General features: G+C 37.1%; 3 protein-coding genes and 1 pseudogene across 9 annotated transcripts; 3 read left to right on the forward strand and 1 right to left on the reverse strand.

The window, feature by feature from the left end:
• Positions 1 to 1,974: 1,974 nt before the first annotated feature.
• On the forward strand, positions 1,975 to 6,591 carry LOC149492861 (myb family transcription factor PHL6-like). Its single transcript, XM_089715545.1, is given in 9 exon segments — positions 1,975 to 2,533; positions 3,257 to 4,413; positions 4,699 to 4,906; positions 5,131 to 5,207; positions 5,307 to 5,346; positions 5,583 to 5,655; positions 5,793 to 5,862; positions 6,049 to 6,337; positions 6,340 to 6,591. Coding segments are annotated over 8 exon segments (1,485 nt in total). The 5' UTR covers positions 1,975 to 2,533; positions 3,257 to 3,744; the 3' UTR covers positions 6,399 to 6,591.
• A 321-nt stretch (positions 6,592 to 6,912) lies between these two features.
• LOC149492862 (ubiquinone biosynthesis protein (Protein of unknown function, DUF547)) lies at positions 6,913 to 20,344 on the forward strand. Of its 6 annotated transcripts, none has more exons than XM_089715540.1 (14): positions 6,913 to 7,264; positions 7,347 to 7,989; positions 8,282 to 8,436; positions 8,544 to 8,649; positions 9,186 to 9,275; positions 9,818 to 9,931; positions 15,146 to 15,331; positions 16,006 to 16,134; positions 17,440 to 17,942; positions 18,698 to 18,797; positions 18,916 to 18,975; positions 19,364 to 19,456; positions 19,557 to 19,676; positions 19,788 to 20,344. In XM_089715540.1, exons 3-14 carry the CDS (start codon positions 8,399 to 8,401, stop codon positions 20,103 to 20,105), a joined length of 1,857 nt encoding a protein of 618 aa, XP_089571666.1. In that variant the 5' UTR covers positions 6,913 to 7,264; positions 7,347 to 7,989; positions 8,282 to 8,398; the 3' UTR covers positions 20,106 to 20,344. The 6 variants fall into 6 exon arrangements, with proteins under 6 accessions (XP_089571666.1, XP_089571667.1, XP_089571665.1 ...); XM_089715541.1 differs by having other exon boundaries at positions 8,317 to 8,436; XM_089715539.1 differs by lacking the exon at positions 7,347 to 7,989.
• LOC149492863 (uncharacterized) lies at positions 11,057 to 12,681 on the forward strand (annotated as a pseudogene). Its single transcript, XR_016318497.1, has 3 exons — positions 11,057 to 11,184; positions 11,262 to 12,353; positions 12,594 to 12,681. The product of XR_016318497.1 is annotated as an uncharacterized LOC149492863 (transcript).
• A 2,066-nt stretch (positions 20,345 to 22,410) lies between the features above and the next one.
• On the reverse strand, positions 22,411 to 24,875 carry LOC105646243 (coniferyl alcohol acyltransferase). The gene is made up of 2 exons (XM_089715546.1): positions 24,384 to 24,875; positions 22,411 to 23,480 (listed from the first exon to the last, which is right to left on the reverse strand). Exons 1-2 carry the CDS (start codon positions 24,804 to 24,806, stop codon positions 22,542 to 22,544), a joined length of 1,362 nt encoding a protein of 453 aa, XP_089571672.1. The 5' UTR covers positions 24,807 to 24,875; the 3' UTR covers positions 22,411 to 22,541.
• Positions 24,876 to 25,550: the final 675 nt, after the last annotated feature.

Raw genomic sequence — 25,550 nt, forward strand, 5'->3', positions numbered from 1 at the left:
CTAAAACCCCAAGCCCCAAGCCCCAAACCCTTAACCCTCAACCCTAAACCCTATACCCTTGACCCCTAACCCCAGACCCCCAAACACCAACCCCAAGCCCCAAGCCTTGAGCCCTGAGCCCTAAGCCCTAAACCCTAAACACCCTAATAACCCTCATAACCTTGAGCCCTGAGCCTTGAGCTCTGATGCTGAAAAGACCCTAATGCTGAAAAGACCCTAGAGCCCGAACCAAAACCCGGAACCCTGGACCCTAGACCCCGGACCCAGGACCCCGGACCTCAAACCCTCGAGCCCCGAGCCTCAAGCCCGGGACTAGGGACACGGTCCTGGACCCCGATCCCTACACCCTAAACCCTAAACCCTAGACCCTATACACTACACACTAAACCCTACCCCCAAACCCCCTAGACCCTAGACCCTAGACCAGTCCCTTGTCACTAGTCCCTATTCCCTAGTCCCTAGGCCCTAATCCCCGGACCCCCAGAACCCCCAACCCCTAACTCCCAACCCCCAAACCCGCAACCTGAAACCCGCGAACCCCCAACCCCGAACACGAAGCCGGAAGCCAGAATTTCGAAACTTGAACCCTAACCCGAACCCGGAACCCCAGAACCCTAAATCCCCAAAACCCTAAACCCCACACCCTAGACCCTAGACCCTAAACCCTAGACCCTCGACCCAAGACCCTAACCCTCAACCCCGAACCCTGAGGGTCCTTTACAAAAGTCACACAATAATATTCTTTAGTTTTCCTCCAACAACATAATAGCCATTTTCACTTGGCAAAGGTTATTTGAGACTTTAAATATTTTTTTAACGGTAGTTTTGATTGAAATTTGATAGAAAGACCTATTTATCAAACGGATGGATCATTAATTTAAGACCACTAAAGCTAGTTGTCAATGATTGAAGGATGTAAATGTCAATTTGGCTACAATTTAGGAATAAAAAAGTATTTTAGTCATACAATAAAGTGAAATAATGACATAATGATATTAGGAAAGCAAACATTATTTTTTACTAATCATTATTTTCGTTTTTATTTATGCAAGTTGCAACAACCTACGTGGTGCGTAAGTTTCATCTTCCTAAGAGCGCGTGACATAAAAACATCGGGACAAGTAGCACATAAGCAATGGTGAATCCTGAATCATTCTTTTATGTATGCATACTGATTCGATGTTATGTAATTTTTAGAGCCCCTCGTCCAAAGCCCAGGTAGCTGCTTCAAACCTTTAATCTACTTGCCAATTTTCTTCTGTTAATATTATAATGGAAAGGCAGATGTTGGATTCCGTTTTGAACTTTTATTACAGAACAGATATACAACGTTAGAGTCGAAGCAACTACCACTCTCAGTCTTATCACCTTGTCTTAGAGTCTTTCTTGTTCTATTCTATCTTATCTGCCTAATTTCTTCGCTGACAATTACAACACAGGAGGAAAAAGGATAGGATCTACGATCTCGGGTTAGTAGCTTCTATCCCTCCAGGCTCTGTCTCTATCTTTCCCACCCCCCCCCCCCCCCCGGTTTCCATATCCGTGTGTGCCTGTGAACGAATGTTGTGTGCATTTCTTTCAACTCTTGGGCGCAAGTGTATGACACTCTTCAATTACATATCCTGTGTTGACTGGTTTCTTCTTCTTCTTCTTCTTCTTCTCCTTCTTCTTCTTCCCGTTTCGTGTGTTCTTTTTAAATGTTTCTTTTAGTTTCATTTAGACTGGAGAATTTTCGCCTTTAAAGGAATAAATTGGAGCTGGTTTCTTTTGTTTCTGTAAATCGCGTGCGATTGTTTGGAAATGCCAGCCTGTTACCGTCTTAAATTTCTTCTGGTTAAACTTTAAAAAGGAAATGAGCTCAACATATAGATTTAATTCATCCCCTTATCTAACTAAGTCTGTTTTCCTACTTGATTTGCCGAATGACTGAAACATAAGGTATCATTTTTGACTTGATTTGGATAAAATTTGGTAACGTTAAAATGGCAAATGTACACAGTTTTTTTTGGTTGTTATCCCATACACCACTGAGCTTGTCTCTGCTTCTTTGCTTATGGTGGGTTGGGATAGCGTGAACAGTGAGGAATTGTGCTCTTTAAATATCTGCTATTTGTATTAGTAGTTATTCAAGCGAATAGGGTGTCCGAAGATGCACTTGCAGTGGCTTCTTTAGGTTTAGGTTTCTCTTGGCTAGGTTTGACGCAGTCCTTTCCTACTCCATAAAAGTACAAAAGTTCGTATCAGTAAACCTTGGATTTGGAGTTGTCCTTCGATCTCTATTAACTCTGATATACGATTTTATAAGATCATGTTGGTGATTAAAATTTATGGGGAAGTCTGGGTATTCCATGGCTGAAGATAAGGGTGGGAGTTATGGTCTATATTCCAGTAGGAAGTGTGAGACCTTGATGGGAATTGTTCTGGGTTGTGATGATGGAAGTTGGAAGAAATACTGATAACACTTGGTTTCTAGCAAATAAGAAACAAAATGGTTGTTCTGTTGGTGATTGGGCAAGGAATAATCATGATTAAGGTAATAAGCTGATATTTCCTATTTCCCAATGTGGTGGTAAATCATGGAATGCTTGTGCCATAGCATTTGAAGCAAGGATCAGGACAAGTCCTTAATTGTGTCATTTGTATCAGAACAAATTGGTATTTTTATAGGGATTCAATACATTTTAATTCCAATTTTCTGCCTGAGTATTTAAACTCTTTAAGGTTCTCCTCTATATAGTTTTTGGATGAATCAGTTCATGGGAATTATTGGATTCTGGGGTACTTTTATTCTTATGACAGAAATCCTTTGAAATAGCTGTTCTTATGTCTCATCCATTGTTTTCCTTTTTGTTGTCATTTCTAGTTTTGAATATAAGTAGCCGTTGACACAGGCCAACAAAGGGTTTTGAATGTTTAGAATATAAGGCATATTGTAACCATTAATAAGGGTCTGTTCATAGTGTTTGCTTCTAGTTGGAAGTGCATCATTTGTGACTGAATCTGTGTTTTGATATGTAAAATTGCAATCTGCAGCTACCGCTCGCTTATATGGCCATTGTCCGAGTGTTTGGCCATCAATTTCTCGTCATAATACAGATAGATTGTCCATCACATGACCATTAAATTTCTTGAGTGGATTTGTTAAGCAAAAAAAGGAGAATAAATTATTCTGCATTATCATTAAATGGCTGAATTGTTTTATAGCTTGGATGTGATATTCCCAATGTCAATTAAGCACTGTTTTTTCGGCTTACAGGTTACTTGCTGGAGGAGATGAGGTTGTTTGCAGTAATCTAGTTATAGATTTGGTGAAGCTTCATTGGCTTCCAGATATGCGGGTTAACTTTTGCTGTAACATGCAGCTAATAAATGATTGATGTTTTTTCTTGCTCAAATGAGCTAACAACAAAGGTACTTACCTAATTGCTTAAGGAAGTTTTTCATTGCAGAAATGTAACACCTTCGTGCTGAATAATCATAAAAAAATATAAGAAAATGTTGACCATATTGAAGCTGGAGCTTTTTGATTCTATCAGTGGAGTTGGAAGTAGCAACTTAAACTTTGACCATTTTTTTGTTTCATTGTTCCTTTATTTTTTATGTTTTCCTCAAACTCAGAAACAGCTTAGATTCTGAAATTTCTCAATCAATTTGTCTCATCATTTCCATCATTAAAGTTATTCTACAGAATTTTGGCATATAGCATATATTCAATTAATAAGGGGTAAAGGTAGGGCTGCTGCTATGAATCGCCATGGTGTTGTCTCAGTAACAAAAGGTGAGAATTGCAAAGAAGTCACACAACCATATTTCACTGCCACATCCCCTATTATTGACTTCTCTAGCATCGAGTCAGAAGGTCTAAGTCCACTGACAAGTGAATGTTCTCTGTCTTCACGTCCATCCCCTTTCATAAGGACAGAGTCTCAAAGATCTCAAAATAATTTGCAAGCGTGTACAGTCCAACCTCCCAATTATTGTTTAAAATCTGAAACAAATAGCCCTTTGTCTCCTGGTTCCCATGCTCAACAATCTAAGAGCACATTTCAACGCTCTTCTGTGTTCTGCACTAGTTTATATCTTTCATCTTCATCAAGCTCTGAAACTTGTTGGCAACTTGGAAATTTGCCTTTTCTTCCACCTCCTTCAACATGCAGCCAGCCCATTTCCGCTGTTGATTCAACAAAATCTCCCCTGCTTTACAGTGAGGATATAAGTAATCCATATATAGAGGGGCATCCGGATGCTCACATGCATGACTTACTTAATTTGTCTGGAGATCCTTCTGAGGGTAGTTTTCATAGTAATTGTGCAAGTGACAATTTAGCATTGACAGAGCAATTGGAACTACAGTTTTTGTCTGATGAACTCGACATAGCCATTACAGACCATGGTGAAAATCCCAGGATTGATGTAAGTACAATTCACTATTATTTGTTGCTTTCTAGTTAAAATTGTTACAGTAAAAGCAACACTGTCTTACCAAAATAATCTTTTCATAAGAGGGACACAAATTTCAAGGATAGCAATGAATATGTGCTAAGGCATGAACTGATTGATCTTTAAACAGTGGAAATTGTTTCTAGCATATGATTTTATTTCTGAAGTTTTTCTAATTGAATTAGGAATAAAAATTTGAGAGGCAAACTACACCATCTTCAATTTACTGATGTTTCTTTGGACCTTGATGCTATTTAGGAAATATATGAAACACCCGAATTAAACTCTGGCATAGTACTGACATGCACTCAGACTCAGAATTTGGCCTCTGTGGCACCATCTGTTGATGCTCTTTCAAGTCATCCCTCTCCTGGTCCAGCTTCTGTGCACAAGCCAAGAATGAGATGGACGCCTGAGCTTCATGAATGCTTTGTAGAGGCTGTCAACAAGCTTGGCGGTGCTGAAAGTAAGTTGAGAATATCATACCTGTCAAGTGGGGCTAAGTTACAGTATGGTTAATACTGGAGGTGGCTATTTGCTTTATTAGAGTTGATTCATAAATATTACTAAATGTTTATACTAATGGTAGCTACTTCTGCACATTCTTATATTTTACTTTTTTTCTTGAACTATTATTTTGTCATTTTTTTTTTAGTTATTTGAGGATCCTGTGTTTGTTTTAAAATGTAGAGGCTACTCCTAAGGGTGTCCTAAAGCTAATGAACGTTGAAAGTTTAACCATCTACCATGTGAAAAGCCATTTACAGGTACCAGCTAAAATTATATTGACTTGCATGTGTTTTAATTTCACATGATAGAATGTTAAACTTTTCTGTATGTCTTTTTTTTTTTTTTTTTGACCCTAGAAATATCGAATTGCCAAGTATTTGCCGGAGAACAAAGAAGGTAATGGATTGATAATGGAAAGAAGTACTTTCTCGATGTTAAATCACAAATTATCTGTTTCTTCTTACTTGTGAAAATTAGTGTCGACTTCTTTTTTGGGTTCTTATAATTCTTTGGTCCTTTCAGATTACTTGCTTAACTTAGTTTCCTGGTTTCTTTGAGTGATCTCTTGCTTTTTGATCTGTGAAATTAGGATTTGTATTTTGGGTTAATGTTTTTTCCCTTTTCGTCCATAGAGAAGAAGGCTTCATGCTCTGAAGACAAGAAGGCAACTTCAAGTAGCATTGAGCTTGATGGGCGAAGAAAGGGGTGAATATTTATAAATACCATATTCAATTTTTTTTTTTTCTTTTGGATTTCACATAGATGTAGTTCCTTTTTACGTGATAATTAGTGCGTAACTTCTTTCTTTCTTCTTTTTTTTTCCTGATCCTCTCTTCTCTAAGGAGAATTCAAATTACTGAGGCTTTGCGCATGCAAATGGAAGTTCAGAAACAGCTGCATGAACAACTTGAGGTATGCGATACTTTGCATCACAACCAGCATAAAATAGTAAACCTTGCGTCCTTAGACTTAATGGTTTTTTTTTTTTGTCTTCTTTTCTCTCTTTGTAATCTCGTTTCTTACACGGATAAGAATACATATATACACCGCACTCCGCACTGGATTAACTCTTTCAGTGTTTTTATATCCTTGACGTAGGTTCAAAGAGCCCTTCAGCTGCGGATAGAGGAACATGCAAGGTATTTGCAAAAGATCTTGGAGGAACAGCAGAAAGCGGGCAGTGCCTTGCTTACCCCTGGAGGCTTGTCATCGCCATCATTGACCAATCCATATCAGGACTCTGAGGTGCCACCACCTTCCCCAACGGTTGCCAACAAGCATCCTCAATCAGATGAGCCTAAAAATAATTACTCGTCATCAGTCTCATCATCATCAAAGAAGAAAGCCACTGATAGCAGTGATTCCGAGAAACAAGCATTTGATAAGAAGACCGTGTAGAAGAGAAACCAAAATCAACCATAGAAGAGGGTGTGGTTGAAAATCTGTAATTGTTGATGGCTAAATTGCTGTCACGAGTCCAAGATTATGGAGCCCTTGTAAAGTTTGTGAATCTGTTGTAAAGTAAACTAGTAATTGAATTGAGATTTGCTTGATTTGTATCTCCGGACATTTTGGCAAATTGGATAAAAGAGAAGGCCAGTCCTTGAAATGTTCAAATCCAAAATGCACCATTTATATTTCTTTTCTTTTTCTTTCTATGTGAACAACATACAAGTTTCAAATGCAGTATCTCATGACACGCTTCACAATACATTCAACATTCGACGTTAAGAAATGGGACGGGACGGGATGGGACGGGAGGCAGCATTGTTTTGTTTTCTGGTGGTGATGGCAAATTCAAATTTCAAAATATTGCAATTTTGAAAATATGGAGTTCTGTGCGTGTCTTTTTCTCTGTTCCAGCACAGCAAATACTTTTATTTGTGCATAAACAGACAAAAACAAAAACTATTTATTTTACTGAGTGTCTATATATGTGTGTATATATATATTTTAACTTGAATTAATCAAAGACAGACAGACGCACACACAAGTTTTGAGTGGAGAGTAGTTGCAGATTCTCTTTTGTTCTTGAAATCTCTCTGACCTGCCTACGCCTTCTTTCTTTGTTTGTTTATCAGTTTAACTGTATCTGTGTATATATAAATATATATGTGTGTGTGTGTGTCCTCATTTCCCCATTTTCAAGAGAAAGGAATTCTTTTGAATTTCAGGGAGGAAACGAAGCTTTACTCCGTTGACATATTCGATTGAAGAATCTTTCTCTGAAAGGCACTGAAACAAGCAATTATGCTTCGAGCTAGGACTTTGCAATATGCAACTTGTTTGAGTGATTGGTGAATGTTGATTCCAGGTCTCTCTCTCCCTACCTTTTTTTTTTTTGCCTTCATTCACAGACATTTCTTTTCAAATATTGCGTTTTTTTTTTTATGCAGATGCAATTCGTTTTATGGGTCGGGTTCTGCCTTTCTGAGTTCTGACTACTGTGAAAATATTGTCCGAAACTGGGACCACTGGGATCTGTCCTTTAGATTGTTCTTTTGCTTCTTCTTCTTCTTCTTCTTCCTCGATTAATTCCACTTCATCACTTGATTGGACGCTTTTGCAAAGCTTTTCATCCATTGAATCAACTGCTTCCCCCTCTTTAAAGAATATCTGACTCGAATTCTTTACAAGTTTTCTTTTTCTTTTTATAAAAGGAGAACCAAACAAGGAAATAAAGGTGTGCAAAAGTTTGCCGATTTCGCCGTCTCCCTAACCACAACTTCTAAAGGCTTCTGCGAACTGCTGGCCCTCTTGCTTACCACTTTTTGTCTTCCATGAGTGTTACACGTTCCCCTTCTCTCTATTTCCCCTTTCTGAACGGTGCTTTGCTTTTCAACGGTTACGGGAAAAGTCTTTCATGTTATTTATTAATCTCCTTTCTCTTTTTGGACAATCATTTCCTCAAAAGTTGCAGAATTACCTTTTTTTTCCGAAAAGAAAATAAAAATCTAGTCCTCTGATTATCATGTTGTGAAAATGCTATTTGATCATTTTCCTTTTCCATTTTTGGGACTTCATTTTCCAGTTGTGCTGGTAGGGTCTTCTACTGCAAGAGAAACTGCTTTAAGTTCACTCTCCTTGTTGTTTATTTCTTCTTCTTCCTTTTTTTTTTTTTTTTTCTATGGTTGTGCTGAAAATGACTGGTACCTGTAGCATTCATTATTATGTTTGTCCTCATTACATCACAGGTGGCACAGTTCTTCTCTAATTCTGCCTTGTTATCCCCCGTCTTTCATGTTATCATACTCATTATTACAGACAAAAACTATTCATTTAGATTTCCCAATTTAATTTTGAAATCATTTATCTCTGAGTGAATTTGTAGGTTGTAACGATGCTTGTTCTACATGGACATAACAGTTTCTGGGAGCAGCAGCAAAAGTGGTTGATGACTTTCAGGGTATGCTTTTTGTGATAAAAGCCAAATCCCCATGAAAATAGGATGTGCGACTCTCCAGGAGTTCAGCTTGCCTTGAGCCGGTAAGAGCGCTCCCTTTTGCCTGTTTCTCTTCTACAGTTATATAAATGGAGCTTTGGTTGCTTCTTTTGCTAATGCTTTCTTTTATTGTTAACGGCATTTTCTACAGAGGTGATTGTACCTGCAATTTTTCGCATTCTAGTTTGACTTATGGTGATTCAGAAACTCAGTTAGATCTCGGTGATGAGCTTCGGAGCAATGAATCTCCGTTAGAGGTCAGTAGTAATGGGCTTCTCATCTGCCTTTCGGACAGTGGCGAGGTTGAATTTGATTCTTGCCTTTACGCATGCCGATGTCAATAATGCAGAAGAACAAACTGTTCAATTTGGATTTTGGGGATTATTTGCTGCTTATGTTGGTGTGAATTAGTTTTGTCATCTATTTTTGGCCCATCCGAACTTCAATTTTTTGTCAGTGATTTCTTCAATATCGAGGCTCCTATGTGGTAACGGGCGTTGTCAATAGAAATAATTACTTCCTAGTCCATTAGTAGGATTCCAATTGAAGTGCTTATATTGAACTGGAAAAAGCTGATATTAACTACAACGGTAGAATCCCTCCAGGTTTCTTGTCTCTTTTTCACGAAACCATGGGCTAGTTTTTACCAGAACAGTAAGCTTTCAATAATATTTTGTGAAGTTGATAATTTTGTCTAAGACATTTTAAGTTGTTATGTTTAGTGCACATTGACTGAATCTACCTCCATGATCAAATAACTGTTCACAATGATAATAAGTGTGGTGATTTTCAGGTGAACAATATCATTAATGGGGCTAGCAGTTTTGGATCATCCATTAAAAGCAGCAGTTCTTTTCCTTACAGAATCCAACTAGAACAGGATGTAAGTTATCTCATGCTGGAAGCCTTGTGGTTGTGATTTTGTTTATGTGGAATTTCGGTGTCTATTTTGTATATCTTATGGATTTGCATGCAGCAAAGTGCTCGTCGTCAATCACATATATCACTAAAGTAAGACTAGCATGGAGACGCAGAGAACACTTTTTGTGCGAATTAAGAATAATAAGTTCTTCATTACTTAGAATAGAATACCCACTTAGAATCACGAAACAGATTATATTTGTTGAGAAGTGTAAAATCGTATGGTTAGATACGGCTCTTTCTTTTGACATTGGGACCAGATTCGGTCTGGCTATTTGTCCCTTATTATGATGGAGTATTCTCTACCACCCTATGAAATGGAGCATTGATGTTGAATTGTTAATGCTTGAATACTTGCTTAAAAGAATATAGTCTGCCAGCTTCAGTTGCTTCAGTTGGCCATTAGTTGTCTGTGAATAAGCATCTTAATTTTCATGATCTCAGAAATGTTATTCTAGAATGTATTTGGAGTACCCAATCCTTAAGAATGTGCTTCTGCACCAGGTACAAAGACTGCATCAGCAGTTGCAAGAAGAGATGGCAATGCATGCTGTTCTGGAAGATGCTATTGGAAAAAATGCTGTAAAATTATCGACTGCATCATGCTTTCCACACCATGTATGTTGCTACTCTTTTCTTCCTTTTTTTTTTTTTTTAAGGAACTTTTACTATTGTGTTTGTTATATGTTAAAAAGTGCTCAGGCAAACAAATTACTGTCGCCAAAACTATAACCAATTACTGTCACAGTCAATGATGAAGCCAAGATATTTTTCCTTGGGGGTTTTTTTTTTGGGGGGGGGGGCAAGGGCAAAAAAAATTTATCACAATTGACCACTTATTTCTCATGTTGTTTCCCAGCTGCAAAATGCCCTGAAAATATAAAACCACACACAGCATTAATTGTTTATTCAGAGATCCTGATCCACTTAATTAACTTTGAGCAAGGTGTTCTCGTCTTTCCATAATACAGGAACATATTTTATTCCGCAATATATTCTATCATATATCAATTTTATTCTCTTAGACTTGAGGAATTGGTAACTTGTATGGGTTCAGAACTTGGTCGCTTGGATGGGTTTCTAATCTTTGTAGCTGGTTGTTACTTAATCCACAAGAACCCTATGATAACTTGTAAACTAATCTTTTTGTAACTATATCCAATTGTACAATATCAATGATCATATATGAAAAAGTATAATTCATCTTAGCAGTAGGATATATAGCAACCTAATTGGTCATGGTACCTATCCATAACTCTTATTCACAATTAAGAAAGCAAAATAAAATGATTCAAACTCCGTTGAAAAATCCAGTAAATGAGGGTGATACTTGTTAAGGACTAGTTGTAAATAGAGTTCTGTTAGGAGTTAGATTCCTAATAGGTTTATAGTATCCTGTATATGTGTGTATATTTATGTGACCCTATTGATGAAAATAATACAACAATAATTTTGCACATACTTCTACATGGTATCAGAGCCCCCTGGCTTGTTATTTTTTTTTTTTTTTCTCTGCTCTTTTTTGCGTTGAAACTACAGGCAGAGGGTCTTTTTGGTGACTGCCAGTCTAGGTCACCCACATAGGCTAGTGTTGTTGTCTCACCGCCACCTAAGGAAGAAGGACAGGCCGCCGTTCGGCTCTCCCTCCAAATCCGGTCACCGGAATCCTCAAGGGTGGGCTTCATGCGCCACTTCAAGTTTCTGCCCTTCTTTACGCGCTAACGCGTGAGGGCGCGTCCGGCCATCTCCTGTCACCAGCTCTCAGTTTCCGGCGTCGATTCTGCCAATACAGTGCAACCCAGTGTGTTGCGTCGGCTCTCTTTGACTTTTGTGGTGTTTTTTGTGCTGCACCTTTGCTGTCGCCTTGCCGGGTACTGTCTGAATTTGTGAATTTATATTGCGTTGCTATCTATTTGCTATTCTACTATCAAGTTACCAAGAATCGTAGTTTTCTTTTGCTGTACTACATTTGTTTTTGAGCGTTTCATCACAAATCATGACGACTACTCCACCGGGGACTTCCGAATCAAAACCTGTCATCACTGATGTGGTGTCATTACTGAATAAATTAACGGAACACAAACTTCCTGGCTTCAATTTTCTGGCATGGAGTAAAACAGTTCGTATATATTTTCGTAGTTTGGATAAGAATGACCACTTGACTAATGATCCACCTGAAGGAGCTGCTAGGCAAATCTGGCTTAGAGAGGATGCTCGATTATTTTTACAGCTTCAGAATTCAATTGACAGTGAGGTAATTGGTTTAATTAATCATTGTGAGTTTGTTAAGGAACTGATGGATTATCTTGAATTTTTGTACTCGGGAAAAGATAATCTATCCCGTATGTACGAGGTCTGCAAAGGATTTTATCGGGCCGACCAGCAAGATAAGCCTCTCACAGCTTATTTCATGGAATTTAGGAAGATTTATGAGGAACTTAATGTTTTATTGCCATTTAGCCCCGATATTAAGGTTCAACAGACTCAGCGAAAACAAATGGCTGTAATGAGTTTTCTTGCAGGTCTTGCTCCGACTTTTGAAACTGCCAAATCACAGGTTCTTTCAGGCAGTGACGTTACCTCTCTTCAGGATACTTTTGCTAGATTACTACGAACTGAAGGTTCTCATACCCTTCCCCTTATGATAATAGTGCTCTTGTGAGTCGTAATCAAATGGTTAGACAACTAGGAAACAGAGGAAGAGGAGGACATAAGCGTAATAATGGACCAATTAATCAGGAGGCAAGCATTCTTATCTGTCGTTATTGCCATGAACCTGGTCACACTAAACGGTATTGTAAGAAACTACTAAATAAGCCCCCACGGGCAAATACGGCTACTCAAGATTCTGCAGTTACTTCTTTTGAGAACACTGTAACACTTTCTGCTGCGGAGTATGCTGAGCTCTCTAGATGCCGTTCTTCTAAGTCTACTGATTCCTCAATTACTGCTGCTGCCAATTCAGGTACTTCTACTACATGTCTTATGTCTACCTCATCAGAGTGGGTCATTGATTCTGGTTGCACAGATCATATGACAGGTAACCCTAGTCTCTTATCCTTAGTTAAAGAACCTGAACAATTTAATCGTCATATTACTGTAGCTGATGGGTCCACGTCTTCTGTCAAGTGTATTGGCACCGCCAATCCCATCCCATCTCTTTTGTTGTCTTCTTCTTTTTTTTTTTGCCTCGTTTTTCATTCAATCTATTATCTGTAGCAAAATTACTCGTCTACTGAATTATTGTGTTAAATTTTATCCTACCTATTGTGTGTTTCAGGATCTTTTGACGAAGCGGATTATTGGTAAAGGACGTGAGTTTGGTGGCCTTTATCTTCTGGATGAACAAGTTTCGTCATCTTTGGCTTGTATTGGTGCTCTCTCTCCTCTTGACGTGCATTGTCGTTTGGGTCATCCTTCATTGACTACTTTAAAGAAATTGTGTCTGCAGTTTCAGTCTTTATCGATTTTAGAATGTGAATCCTGCCAATTTGCCAAACATCATCGTTTACCTTTAGTTCCTCGAGTCAATAAACGGGCTTCATCCCCTTTTGAGTTAGTCCATTCTGATGTTTGGGGTCCATGTCCTGTTATTTCTACAACTGGCTTTCGATATTTCGTAACTTTTGTGGATGATTATTCTCGTGTTACTTGGTTATTTTTAATGAAAAATCGTTCTGAGATATTCTCTATTTTCTGTTCCTTTTGTGCTGAGATTAAAAATCAATTTAATACCTCTATTCGCACATTGCAAAGTGACAATGCTAAAGAATGTTTATCTAGTTCCTTCCAATCTTATATGTCCCAGAATGGTATTTTTCATCAAACATTTTGTGTTGATACTCCTTCTCAAAATGGGGTTGCAGAAATAAAAAATCGACATCTTCTTGAGGTTGCTAGGGCACTCCTATTTCAAATGAAGGTCCCTATACATTTTTGGGCGGATGCTATCTCTACTGCAGGTTTTTTGATTAATCACATGCCTTCTTCTGTGCTTAATGGTGCAATTCCTTATAGTGTCTTGTTTCCTTCTAAACTTTTATTCCCTATTGAACCTCGTATTTTTTGTTGTACTTGTTTTGTTCGTGATGTTCGTCCCTAGGTTTCCAAATTAGATCCAAAATCCCTTCGTTGTATTTTCATTGGGTATTCTCGGCATCAAAAGGGATATCGTTGTTTCTCTTCTGATCTTGACCGTTATCTTTTTTCTGTCGATGTCACATTTTTTGAAAATACTTCATTTTTTCCTTCTCCTATATATAAGAGTGAGGGGGAGGATGATGAGTTTTTAGTCTACGCTATCCAACAATTTCCTAGCTCTCCTGCTCCTGCTCTTGTTCCTGTTCCTGAACTTGGATCTGCTCCTGCTACAGCGTCTACTCCTCCTGTTCCCCCTCCTGCACCAGCATCTGTCCGCCCTCATTTTGAACAGGTTTATTCCAGGAGACCAGGAACTCTTGACTCACTTCCCCTATCTACCGCTTCAACAAAAGATTTGGTTCCCTCCACTCAACCTGAGCCTGTGCCATCCACTGCTCCGTCAGACCTTGACCTTCCCATTGCTCTTCGAAAAGGTAAACGCACGTGTACCTATCCTATTTCTTCTTTTGTTAGTTATGATCATCTTTCTCCTTTATCTCGTTGTTTTGTAAGTAATCTAGACCCTGTCTCTATCCCCCAAAACTATTGTCCAAGCTTTGTCCCTTCTTGGTTGGTGTGTAACAATGAAAGAAGAGATGGCTGCCTTAGATACAAATGGTACTTGGAATCTTGTGCCTCTCCCGACAGGTAAGAAAGCTATTGGTTGTAAATGGGTTTTCACAGTTAAAATGAATCCTGATGGATCTGTTGCCCGTCTCAAGGCTCGATTAGTTGCTAAGGGCTATTCTCAGATTTATGGCCTTGATTACTCTGATACTTTTTCTCCTGTGGCCAAATTGATTCAGCTAATATACTTTGATTACCTTGATATCCACAGTGTACTTAATATACTTGTCTGCTTGCTTCCCAACTCCTGGAGAATTCTGAATCCTTTGATAAAGTTTCCATATGCTGGCAGCGAAAGATTAGCAAACAGATCCTTAAGTCCTTTCTTAGCTGCTTGTGAACATGACCCGTTGCGATTGAGTTTTATAAGCTTCCTCAAAGTAGGAATTAAATAAATATGATCTTGTGTTTTATAGACATGGACACCCTTCCTCCTCCAACATTAGAAGCTTAGAGCCATTATCTGTTTTTACTTTTTAACACTTTCAAAGCTTTATTCTATGAGCTTTGCTGGTAATCCATACATATGAAATTGTTTGATTTTTGCAGTGCTCTTCGTAAATATCCCCTAGAATAGAACCCAATTTACTATCCTTTAACTTTTGTACAATATGCCTTTCACTATTCATCATTAAATATTGCGTAAAGCAGGGTCCCCACAAATTCCCAGTCCCTTCCCCCCTCTATCCCCGGTCAAAGTGGTCCCTTCTTCACACAAGCTACGCAGTACAAACCACTTAACAATGGAGAACTGTTGAAAGTGATTGAGCAGTGTCCAAGCACTTGCATGTACACATTAATTCTAGGGTTTTGGCAACTGTGGCAAAGTGATAAGTACATTGCATGTGGTAGATAAAAGTATAGGTCTTAACTGTTAAAATTTTTACTAGAAACGCTGTTAACTTTGTTAGTTCTTTACGCACTTGATATTTTAACAGGAACCATTACAGATCATATTGCTTTTTGTTTGTTGGCAACAAACCGTGGTTTCTGTTGCATTTATGGTCAGGGTTTCTATTAGGAGTTTGCAATTATTCTGAATACCTCTATCTTATGTTCCTTCAGGCACAGGAGCTTCTATCCACTATTTCAGTGCTGGAAGTCACAATTTCAAAACTTGAACAAGAAATTATCTCTTTGCATTTCCAACTTAGTCAGGAAAGGAATGAGCGGAGGCTTACAGAATATCGTTTGAGGCATTCAGCTTCTCAGTCTGCATTTGTTTACTCCCCTGAAACTCCAAAAGAAGCGGTAATTAATATTTTTCTTTGGACACATTGTTTCTCCTGACTTGTTAAGAAACTTATCTTTTTATCTTCCTTTGGGCTAGTTTTATATTGTTCAGTTTCTGCCCAACATGGTTTCATATAAAACATATGAAGTTAACATTGCTCTCATTTTGCACTGGTGTTGGTTGTTAGTTGTTAATTCTACTCTCCCTATATTATGTTAATCAACATTTTAAGTATTTCTTTCACTTTTTAGTGCACAAGAATTGGTGGTTTTCCTCTTCTTTTGTCCCTGATCATAATTTTACATTTTAACGCTGCCTAATGTTCCCAGACAATTTCCAGAGATAAGCATTAGCAGAAGCAAAATTTAGACCCAAAACCATGAAAATTTAAGCTTCAGGGATTTTATTGATTTGATCAAATTTTAACATTGCAAGGATTTGAGGATGTATTATTTCAACAATGGCAGTTACAAAACCTAAAATGAAGTGCCACTCTCATACCATTATGAAAATTCTGTGATCCAAACACATTATTTCACCTCCTATGTGCGTATGCCTTTTATTTTCTTGTATTAGTATTTATTTAGTGGCAGGTATTTAGCTAAATATTTCACGCCTTAGTGTATGATGAAAATATTATATTTTCTTAGTCAAAAGTTTGTGCATAGTGTGACCTTTTCTAACTTTCCAGATTTCATCTTCTTTGAGGTGTTGGAAGCATTCTAATTCTGCACTGCATCACTCTTATGAGGATATCTCTGGTGAAGACCACCCTTTTGAATCTAGCTCCGAAACATCTTGTACACAATCAGAAATAGAGGTATCTTTCTGGATTCCTTTTACCTGTATACCTCTGTTATTTTATTCTTGATGGCAGACGTAGCTTGGTGTACTGATAAAGCACCAGCCTTAGAGCAGTTTGCCACTGTTTCCTTGTTTTAAGTAGGCAGTGGTTTTGTTTGGTTTTCATACTCCCTTGACAAAAGGTGAAAATTTTCTGGTATATACAGTATTTGAATGAAACGGCCATTACCTAAATCATGTGACAATTTTTTAGCAAAAAGTTAGAATCAGAGTGTAACGCTACTAGGTCCCACAGAAATTTTCTGTTTGTTCATAGGGAGATACTAATGGGGTGATTCCAATGGAACTTTTTGTTGGTTTGTCATATTGGAAAATGTGTGATCGGACTCGATAACCTAATTGTCTAAAGAAGTCACAAATGGAGCACCACTAGTAGAGATTTGTGTTGTTGTTTTAGCTTTAGCTTATTTGGGTAAGTTAATTTTCATTTATTTATTTTGTCCGCTGGTTTTCTAGTCATTCAAGGTATCATTTGTCTGTGCTTTTGACTATTAATTCTGAGGTTGTTCGCATAAATGCAAATGGTGTTTAATTTATCATGATTAGTTGATGTGTAATTCCTAGTTGGGTTTTTAGGATGACTTATATTACAAAGCAATTTAGAAAATAGTTTATTATGCAATTTAATGAAGGAAGATCAGAATGAAGCCAGAAGGGGTCTGAGCACATTCCCAGGGTTTTGTAAGAGTTCTGAGGTGATTCTGGCAGAGCATCAATAAGTGAAGAGAAGCACTCATCTTGAGAGTTGTAATGGGGCTTGGGGCTTATAAATGATTTTTCTGAAAGAGCCAGACTCTAGAAGCTTCTTGAGCTAGGTAATTACCTAGTGAGACCTTTTCGTATAGTTCTGCTGTTCTGACAGGAAAAATTGCCATTCATGATTTACTTGTTATGGTCATGGTGGTCCTGATCTGTTTGGTCTAACAGTGCCTGTTATGTCCAATATATGCTACCCTCAACCTCATCCGTTAGATTTGGAGTAGTTGTTTGGTTCCATCCTTGTCTCAGGTTGAAGTGAGTTGTTTGCTTCAGACTTCCACATTTATTTAGCCTGTGTTCTAGCAGATATGCCAATATGATATGGATGTAGTCATAGTCGAAAATCATTTTCCCACTCTGAAAGATGAAGATTATGATACCTGAAATGAATGTTTCTTTGCTATAAAGAAATTAATAATTTCAAATGGGTAGTGTGATGAACCTTTTCCAGAAATATTATCGCTGGAGTAGTTGGCAGTTAATATGTGGTGTTTTGGGTCAGCATGCAGTGAAGTCAATTGCACTTTTGGATGACAAAGTATCTGTGAAGATGGTCTCCAAACCTGCTCAACCTGTAGAGTTCAAGAAGATTCCAAAAGGATTACCAACTAAGGGCCTCTGGGATTACCCTAATCAACTTTCAGAGGAGATGGTAAGATGTATGAAGAATATATTCATGACTCTGGCAGATTCTGCTATACCATCAAAGTCATCTGCACTGGAAAGCCAATCCTCACCTGTATCTCCTCAAGGACATTTTTCCAATTCATCATGGTGGTCATTGTCTGAGCGCTCGAAGATTTCATCATGGGTGCAGAGCCCCCAAGTTGATATACAGTCCAACTCTGAAGTGTTGGCTTCAGAGAATGTCTTTGATCCCTACAGAGTGCATGGGAAGTTGAGCTGGGCAGACATAGGAAACTATGGGTTAGCTACTGAAGTTTCTTGGATGTCAGTTGGGAAGAAGCAATTAGAATATGCCTCAGGGGCATTAAGGAGTTTCAGGTATAATATTTTGTTTACCCTTATAGTTTAGATCTGTGTCATTTATTTCTTAAGCAATTTAAAGTTTTTGAGGATCTAAAAAGCTAAGAATTATTACTACAGAATAAATAATGAAAAACATTTTGTAAGTAGCTCTGATCTAGGAATTTATCTGCAATCTTTCTGTCAGGTAGCTTTTCTTTCAGTTCATGTTCATGTACTCTTTTTGGTTGCGAGTTGACTTACCTTTCGCTGGCTTCCAGCACATGAGGATACAATTTGGTCACAACATTCTTTTTTCACATCTTGTGCATTATTATTATTCCAGTTCATGATATCCAGTCTTTTCTTTCTATGAATGTCACTTTATCTAGCAAGTGAAGAAAAAGTTTGATGAGTAATTATATAACTGTTTAATAATTAGAAGATATTGTGGAAGGTCCAAAAAATTCCATGTTTAATTCTTTTCCTGCATATTGTTTTACTTTACTGATTTTTTCACCTGAAATTTCTTGCTGAATGCTTTGTTTAATTTAAACTATGAGGTTGGGCAGGACATACATTTTCTAACTTTTGTGTGTCTATCTTTTTCTGTTTCCCCTGTTGTGGGTTGGGGGGGAGAGATGGAACAATTATAATAAATTGAGTACTTTGATAAACATATGCTCTTGTTACTTTTTATTAACTTATGATCAAGTTAATCGATTGATTTAGGTGTTGTCTGGCATTTGATATGACAAATCTTTTGGTTATACTTTTTGGACTTTGGAGAACAGGATTCTTGTCGAGCAGCTGGCCAAAGTGAATCCTATCCACTTGACATGCGATGAGAAGCTTGCTTTCTGGATGAACTTGTACAATGCTCTTATTATGCATGTAGATCTCTTTGCTTAAGTTAAAACCTAGTTTTCTTCTACAGCTGATGAAATTAGGATTCCATTTGTCAACATACTAAAAGTATTTCATGATTCTTTATTCTCTAATTGGTTGGCAGGCATACTTGGCATATGGAGTTCCAAGAAGCGACTTGAAGCTCTTTTCCTTGATGCAAAAGGTTTGATTTGTAACTGAACATTTCCAATCATTTTGTTTCCACTCTGTTTTATTATTTATGATCATAAGTCATCATGGTATCAGAGTCAGCTTCTATGTAAGCCTGCAATATTCAGTTCATTATATCAAGACTAGAATAGATATTAAGTTAAATAATTTTCCTCACTTAAAATAGAGAGGATGTTTACTTCTTTATGAACTTTGCATTCCTGAGTTTCTTTTGTCAATAAATAGATTTCCAAAATCTTGACTTGACCCTTAAATAATTCACCGTACATGTGTTTTATGGATATCACTGCTTATGGACAATTTTCGATGTTTAGTTTTTGTATATCTGATTGCTTGCTGGTTTTCATGCTTGTGAGAATTATATATTTTGATTCTTCCAGGCTGCGTACACTGTGGGAGGTCATTCTTTTAGTGCAGCTGCCATCGAGTATGTTGTTCTGAAGATGAAACCACCACTCCATAGGCCGCAAATTGTATGCAACTGTTTTAATTATGTCAATGGATTAGTAACTGTTTTGTTCTCCCCTAATGTGTCATTCCCTGATTAACACTACTAGTGAACGCTATTGTTAGGCTTTGCTTCTAGCCCTTCACAAGCAGAAGTTATCTGGGGAACAGCGGAAGTCTGCAGTAGACACATATGAACCACTTATAACATTTGCTCTTAGCTGTGGCACGTACTCATCACCTGCGGTAATAATACTTGTGTTGCTATTATGTCAGAGGAATATTTTGTTTGTAGAAACAATGATCCAGACTCAGTGTGGTTTGTGAATTGAATATCTTACTGAATGTAAAATGCAGGTAAGAGTCTACACTGCCAAGAATGTGAGGGAAGAGCTTGAAGAAGCCCAGCATGATTTCATAAGAGCTTCGGTTGGAGTTAGCAACAAAGGGAAGTTATTGGTGCCGAAGATGCTACACTGTTTTGCCAAAGGCTTAATTGATGATTCAAATTTGGCTGTTTGGATATCACATTACCTTCCATCCAATCAGGCTGCGTTTGTTGAGCAATGCATTTCACAGAGGCGGCAAAGTCTGCTTGGTTCTCGCAATTGTGGCATTCTTCCATTTGATTCTCGTTTCCGATACCTTTTCATGCCTGAGAAATTCTCAGCTTGACGATGCGTGTTGATTCTAAATTTTGACTCCCAAAGTAACTCAGACTGGATCTGGATTGCTCGATTCAAAATTCATGTCATGTTAGGTTTTCAAAACTAGGTTTAGCCTCCCTGAAAATGATAAAAGGATGGTGGCAGTTTTGGTCTTTAACCTGTAGACCTGTCGTGCCCCTTCATTTGTGTTGTACATTTTATTAACAGAAAAAGGAAGTTGACATACTGATTACTAATCTTTTTAAATGGGGATGTTACTGAACATATAGTAAGATAGGGAATTGTTGATGAGATGCAGAGTGGCCAATGCTCAATTAATTTATATGAATCGAGGAACAATAGCCAAATGTTAATAAGCCCTAGATTTTAAGGCATCATATTACATGACAGTACAGAAATGGTAGCGGTAGTACTGCCCTGTAAGATCATTCATTATATATGTAAGTAGTTCATTTGCTTCGACTACTGTGATAAACAGCCTCCAATGTAGTTCTTTTCCATTTATAATCGACATAATTAGTTTATTCATGCCACTGAGAATTTCAATTTTCCTCCAAAACGAAGCAGACAGCTGAAGTGGGATTTTGACTAAACAGTCAAATATACTCTCACATAAATTGATGAGTGGAGTGCTTAATGGTGGGTTGGTATACCGTCCCTCTGATCTGAACTGAAACTATGGATTAATACATTGACAAAATAAGTAATCATACATTGACAAAATAATACACCATAAGCTATGGATTTTCAATTTAGATGGGTTGGCAAGGATACAATATAAGCTAGCAGAAGTAAGATTCTTATTAGTTGTTTTATTTATGGATTGGTTTGAAATTTTAAAAAATTATAAATTGCCTGCACTAACTACTGTCAGTCAGGGGTAGGTAATAAGAATTATCCGACTTTTAAGCCTTGACCATCGGATATTATTGATGTTTAGGATTGAAAAATCTAAAATGCACTATATATATTAAAAACAAAGTCAACTGAAAAATGCACTTGGACTTGGTCTTGGTACGTGGAGTGCCCTATATTATATAAGCCCTCATCAAATTAGTCTTATTAAGCATTTGATGACTGAAAGGAATATAAAAATATACCAACTTGCACTTCCACTTGAAAATGCATTCTGGTTTACTCCTCTTGATAGGCAACAATAATAATAATAATAATAATAATAATAATAATAATTAATGATGATGATGGTGTTTGATTATGTAAGAATAATTTCTCTATTTGGCTCGTCAAACTGGTGAAACGTAATCCAATTTAAAATTTCTCAATTTAAAAAACTTAAAAAACTGATTAGACTACATTTAATTGACTAAAATATAAATAAACTATTGCCTACCTAAGCCTTCCAATCTTTCTTATTTACAAAATAATATAAATATCAAGATAATGTAATATATAAAAGGCATCGTGATCCATGAAAGCAAGCCAAATACATTATTGTATAATTTATAAAAGAAAAGAAAAGAGTTGTTCAACTGAACTGATGTTGTTAAAAGTCACCTAACCTTCAATACAATGTTCCAAAAAATACTAACTAACAAAGGTGCCAAACTTATCTACATTTGGTTACTAATTAACGACCTTTTCACATTTAACTAATTTACTTTTTTTTTTTTTTTTTTCTATGAGGAGAGGAGGGTTGGTAAGTGAAGGAGATGCTTCCCCTTCTCCCTCATGCGTATTAATATAATATTGACTGCCGTAAAAAGAAGAAAAGGCATTTGATAGTGCGTGTGGTTAGCTTATCGATGAATCAATAAATACAATACTATCATTTTGGCTCTTTGCGGTTTGGCGAAACTAATACACCCGCTCCAAAATGATTGGCCCAATTGGTTTTTCCCCTTATCATTTAGTTGGTTCAGCTGACATTTAATTTTTTCCAAATCAATATTCAACACCTGCTTTAAGAATATATATATATATTCTTTTATTCAAGTTCATATTTATATTTTTTTCGTAAAAACTAAATAATTTGTGTATAAATACATCTACATAGTGGTTTAATCGGTCTTCTCACTTATATGAGAAGCGAAATATTTCAAATTTGAATCACATCGACCACAGTTGTTTTCATTAATTTGGTGAGATAAGGGAAGGGTACATACGTTGTGGTATATAAAATATAAGAATAAAGTTTTTAGTTAGATATCTTTTTATGTCTATCTAGTTCAAAAAAAAAATTCTGATTATTGTTATATCTTGATTGAACCATGTGATGTTGTTAATTAACTTAAATAAAAAGCATATTCCATAAGTAAATTTATTCTAACAGAAAGTAAAATCAAACAGATAAATAGATAAAGCATATAAATTAAGGATAAAAACAAAATGAAAATCCAAACCAAATTAAAGACAAACGTTCATTAGTTCACCATTTGAATTTGGAACGTTCAAGTAAAATAGACATGGAAAAGAAGAAATGAGGTTAATTCTTAAGATAAACGCAAGTCAAGGGCTGAAACAAATTGGAACTCTCAGCCTCTATCAAGTGTATTTGGGTTTTCAGTAAGTGCATGTACACTATCCAATCACCATTGCAGAGGGGACTCGGCATAGGCATGACATATCCAGCGTTGCCGCCCCAAGGAAAATGATAGGACCCGAAAAAAGGCGCTCCCCATCCGAAGTCCACCTTTGAAACTGGAAATCTCTGCCCGGATGACACCACAAAAGCCGGCCCATCATCACTACCACTGCCATATATCTTAGCCAAGGCTGGCTCTGGTCTATGAGCCTCGACCCAATCAATCAATCCTAAGAAATGCTCCTTCGTTGCTGCACTTTCTAGGAAATCATGCACCTCATTTGCTACCCAACTTAATGGATTTGCGATCAGCTCATCAATTTTCTTTTTTCCATAAGGAATGGATAGCACATTTCCGAAGTATGAATCCATAGTATCACCTAATCTTGTCCTCCCATCCACAACAATGCCCATTTTTGAAACCTTGGCCATTCCATTTTTGGCAGATTTGGCAACCAGTTGCCAAAGCAAGGCACTAAAAGACTCTAGCTTGGTCCTCTGGCAGCCAATGGAGCTGGCAAGCGATTGTAATTTATTAAGGCTGTCGGCTTTAACATAGTAAATGCGACTTATGAGGTGATCATCATCAGAATCGGAGTCTTTGGGAGGTTGCAGTTTGGAGATGGGGATGTACATATCGTCTAGGGAGGGGTGGATACAAGCAGGACGTCTAGGATTTAGAAGAGATCGCCTGAATGATGGCACCACTGAATCAGATATTGCTTTAGATTGAGCCATCTCTGCCCAGGACACCACAAACATGTTGGCTGAGTAGGCATCTGCTATCCTATGGTCAAATGTGCACCCCAATACTATTCCGCCGCATTTTAATTTTGTTGCCTGCATAATTTTTTTTTTTTTTAAGGAAATATACATGTGGTGCTAATATATTAGAAATCTCGAATATGACTTGGGGAAATTAATTGGTATATTAGTATTATTTTACTTACTGCATATGAAATATAATTTTTAGAATATTATAATAAATTATTTTAATACAATTAGCTAGATAATTGATACACAAAAATATCAATTAAATAAAATTTAATAATTACAAAAAGATTAATTTTAGTTTTTTTTTTTTATCACTAGACTAATTGCATTAAAGATTAATACCTTAACAATTAGTATATACGGGCGAGTGAACGTGGAAGTAAGCTCCATCATTCGATTTTATATTTAGTTTAATTTAAATAACTTAAATATTATGTAATTATAAACTTATAAGAAAATTATAAATTAAAATCCAATTTTTGAAATTGTTATGCTTGGTGAGAAAATTTAAGAAATAGAGGTTTCGTGGGACTAAAATGAAGGATGAGATTGGAAAATATGAGAAAATACTCGTTCGAGATGGGTTTTCTGATAGTGAAAACGGGTCAAAATGTTGTCGGCCACTAAATATTTGTTTTTATTCGGACCCAACCAAAGGCAAAAATTATAAAACATCAATTCATATATCACACGTGTCAGTTGGGCGGACTGCAATCGAATGCATATCATACATATGAGAACAAATACAGGAAGGACATTAACATGACTGAAAAAATTTGGCATATTTCTGATCTTATGTATAATTTATTTGAAAGATTTTAAAAGAAAGATTGGAAAGTTAAATTTTATAATAGATGTTCTGTTGCTGGTTTACGTGTGAAATGTGAAATTTGTTACTGTACACTCCATTTTTGGCTTCTCCCTTGGGAATATATAAGAAGAAAACTAACGCGTGAGAGAGTCACTAACCTGGACAGCAAGCACACCGTCCTCCTTCTTGGGCACGAGTTTGGCTTCAATGCTCTGGTCGGGGTTATACAAGTTGAGGTGTTGAAGCTCAATATCTGCAAAAGCCTCATAAAAGTCCACACCACGGTTGCTGCATAGGATCTCAGGCTCTCCCGCTGAGTTCGCCACAACTTCACCAGCGAAAGCGTAGTAGGAAACCAGAACTTGAGCCAAAGCTTTCTTAAGAGAACCAACCATGGACCCAAAATTCATGCTTATTAATGGGTTTCTATAACAAAAGAAAACACCCACATCAACTGGAGGGAGAAGCAAGTCTAGGTTGGAGAGTGGCAGCCAATGTTCTTGCAATGGCAGCACTGCTGCCACCACTTCCTTCTTGGCCACCGATACAGTGAACGTCCTCTCCCCTCCTTCAGAACCCATATATATTATGGTGTTATGTTTCTCTAGCTATATATTGTTCAATCACCAGCTGGTGGTTTGGGTCCTCTGGGATGGCGGATGCGTGTGATTTTATAGGCAAACAGGCTAGTCAACTCCTTCCCACATAACCTTTTTTTTTTTTTTTTCATTTAAAGCATTTCTTTATTTATTTATTTTTTAATGTTACTTGCGATGCAACCTGAAGCTTAATACTAGTCAAACCCGCAGGCGATGTCAAAAAACATGAATAGCCAAGCCAAGCCAAGCCAAGCCAAGCCAAGGGATAAATCTATTCCATATTTTATTATAATACATATATATGGTGTCTTGAGCGGGGTTGGTGGTTCGCCTCTTGTTCCCTTCTCTCCCAAATTCATTCATTTGACTTTGTTTTTAAATAAAAAATGCCTGACAAATTAACATTTTTTTTTAATAGCAAGAGTTACCTTGCGCTTTCCTCAAAAACAAAAAAAAAAAAAAAAACACACATTACACGAGTATATATAATATACATCTAATACATTTAATAATGATATTTGGACAAAGTTTTGTGTATTTTTTTCTCAATGGAAAAAACAAGAATAGAAGTGAGTTTTATAAAATTACAATCAATTATTAGTTGAATGCACAAAGAATAAATATACACCCGCTGTAGACAATTCCCCTGTTAAATTAAGCTAAGACTCGAAATTCTGGTATTAGCATTCTCTTGTTAAATTAAGCTAGTTAAAGATCCAAAATGCA

This window comes from Jatropha curcas, chromosome 10 (genome assembly GCF_041381405.1).
Source record: "Jatropha curcas cultivar XTBG-Jc1 chromosome 10, XTBG_Jcur_1.0, whole genome shotgun sequence".
NCBI lineage: Eukaryota > Viridiplantae > Streptophyta > Magnoliopsida > Malpighiales > Euphorbiaceae > Jatropha > Jatropha curcas.

Coding starts and splice junctions, on each gene's coding strand:
- LOC149492862 (XM_089715540.1), top strand. CDS start 8,399: ATGTGCGACTCTCCAGGAGTTCAGCTTGCCTTGAGCCG. Junction 18,798..18,915: donor ACAATGCTCTTATTATGCAT/GTAGATCTCTTT, acceptor ATTGGTTGGCAG/GCATACTTGGCATATGGAGT. Junction 19,457..19,556: donor CACTCCATAGGCCGCAAATT/GTATGCAACTGT, acceptor CGCTATTGTTAG/GCTTTGCTTCTAGCCCTTCA.
- LOC105646243 (XM_089715546.1), bottom strand. CDS start 24,806: ATGGGTTCTGAAGGAGGGGAGAGGACGTTCACTGTATCGGTGGCCAAG. Junction 23,481..24,383: donor ACGGTGTGCTTGCTGTCCAG/GTTAGTGACTCT, acceptor AAAATTATGCAG/GCAACAAAATTAAAATGCGG.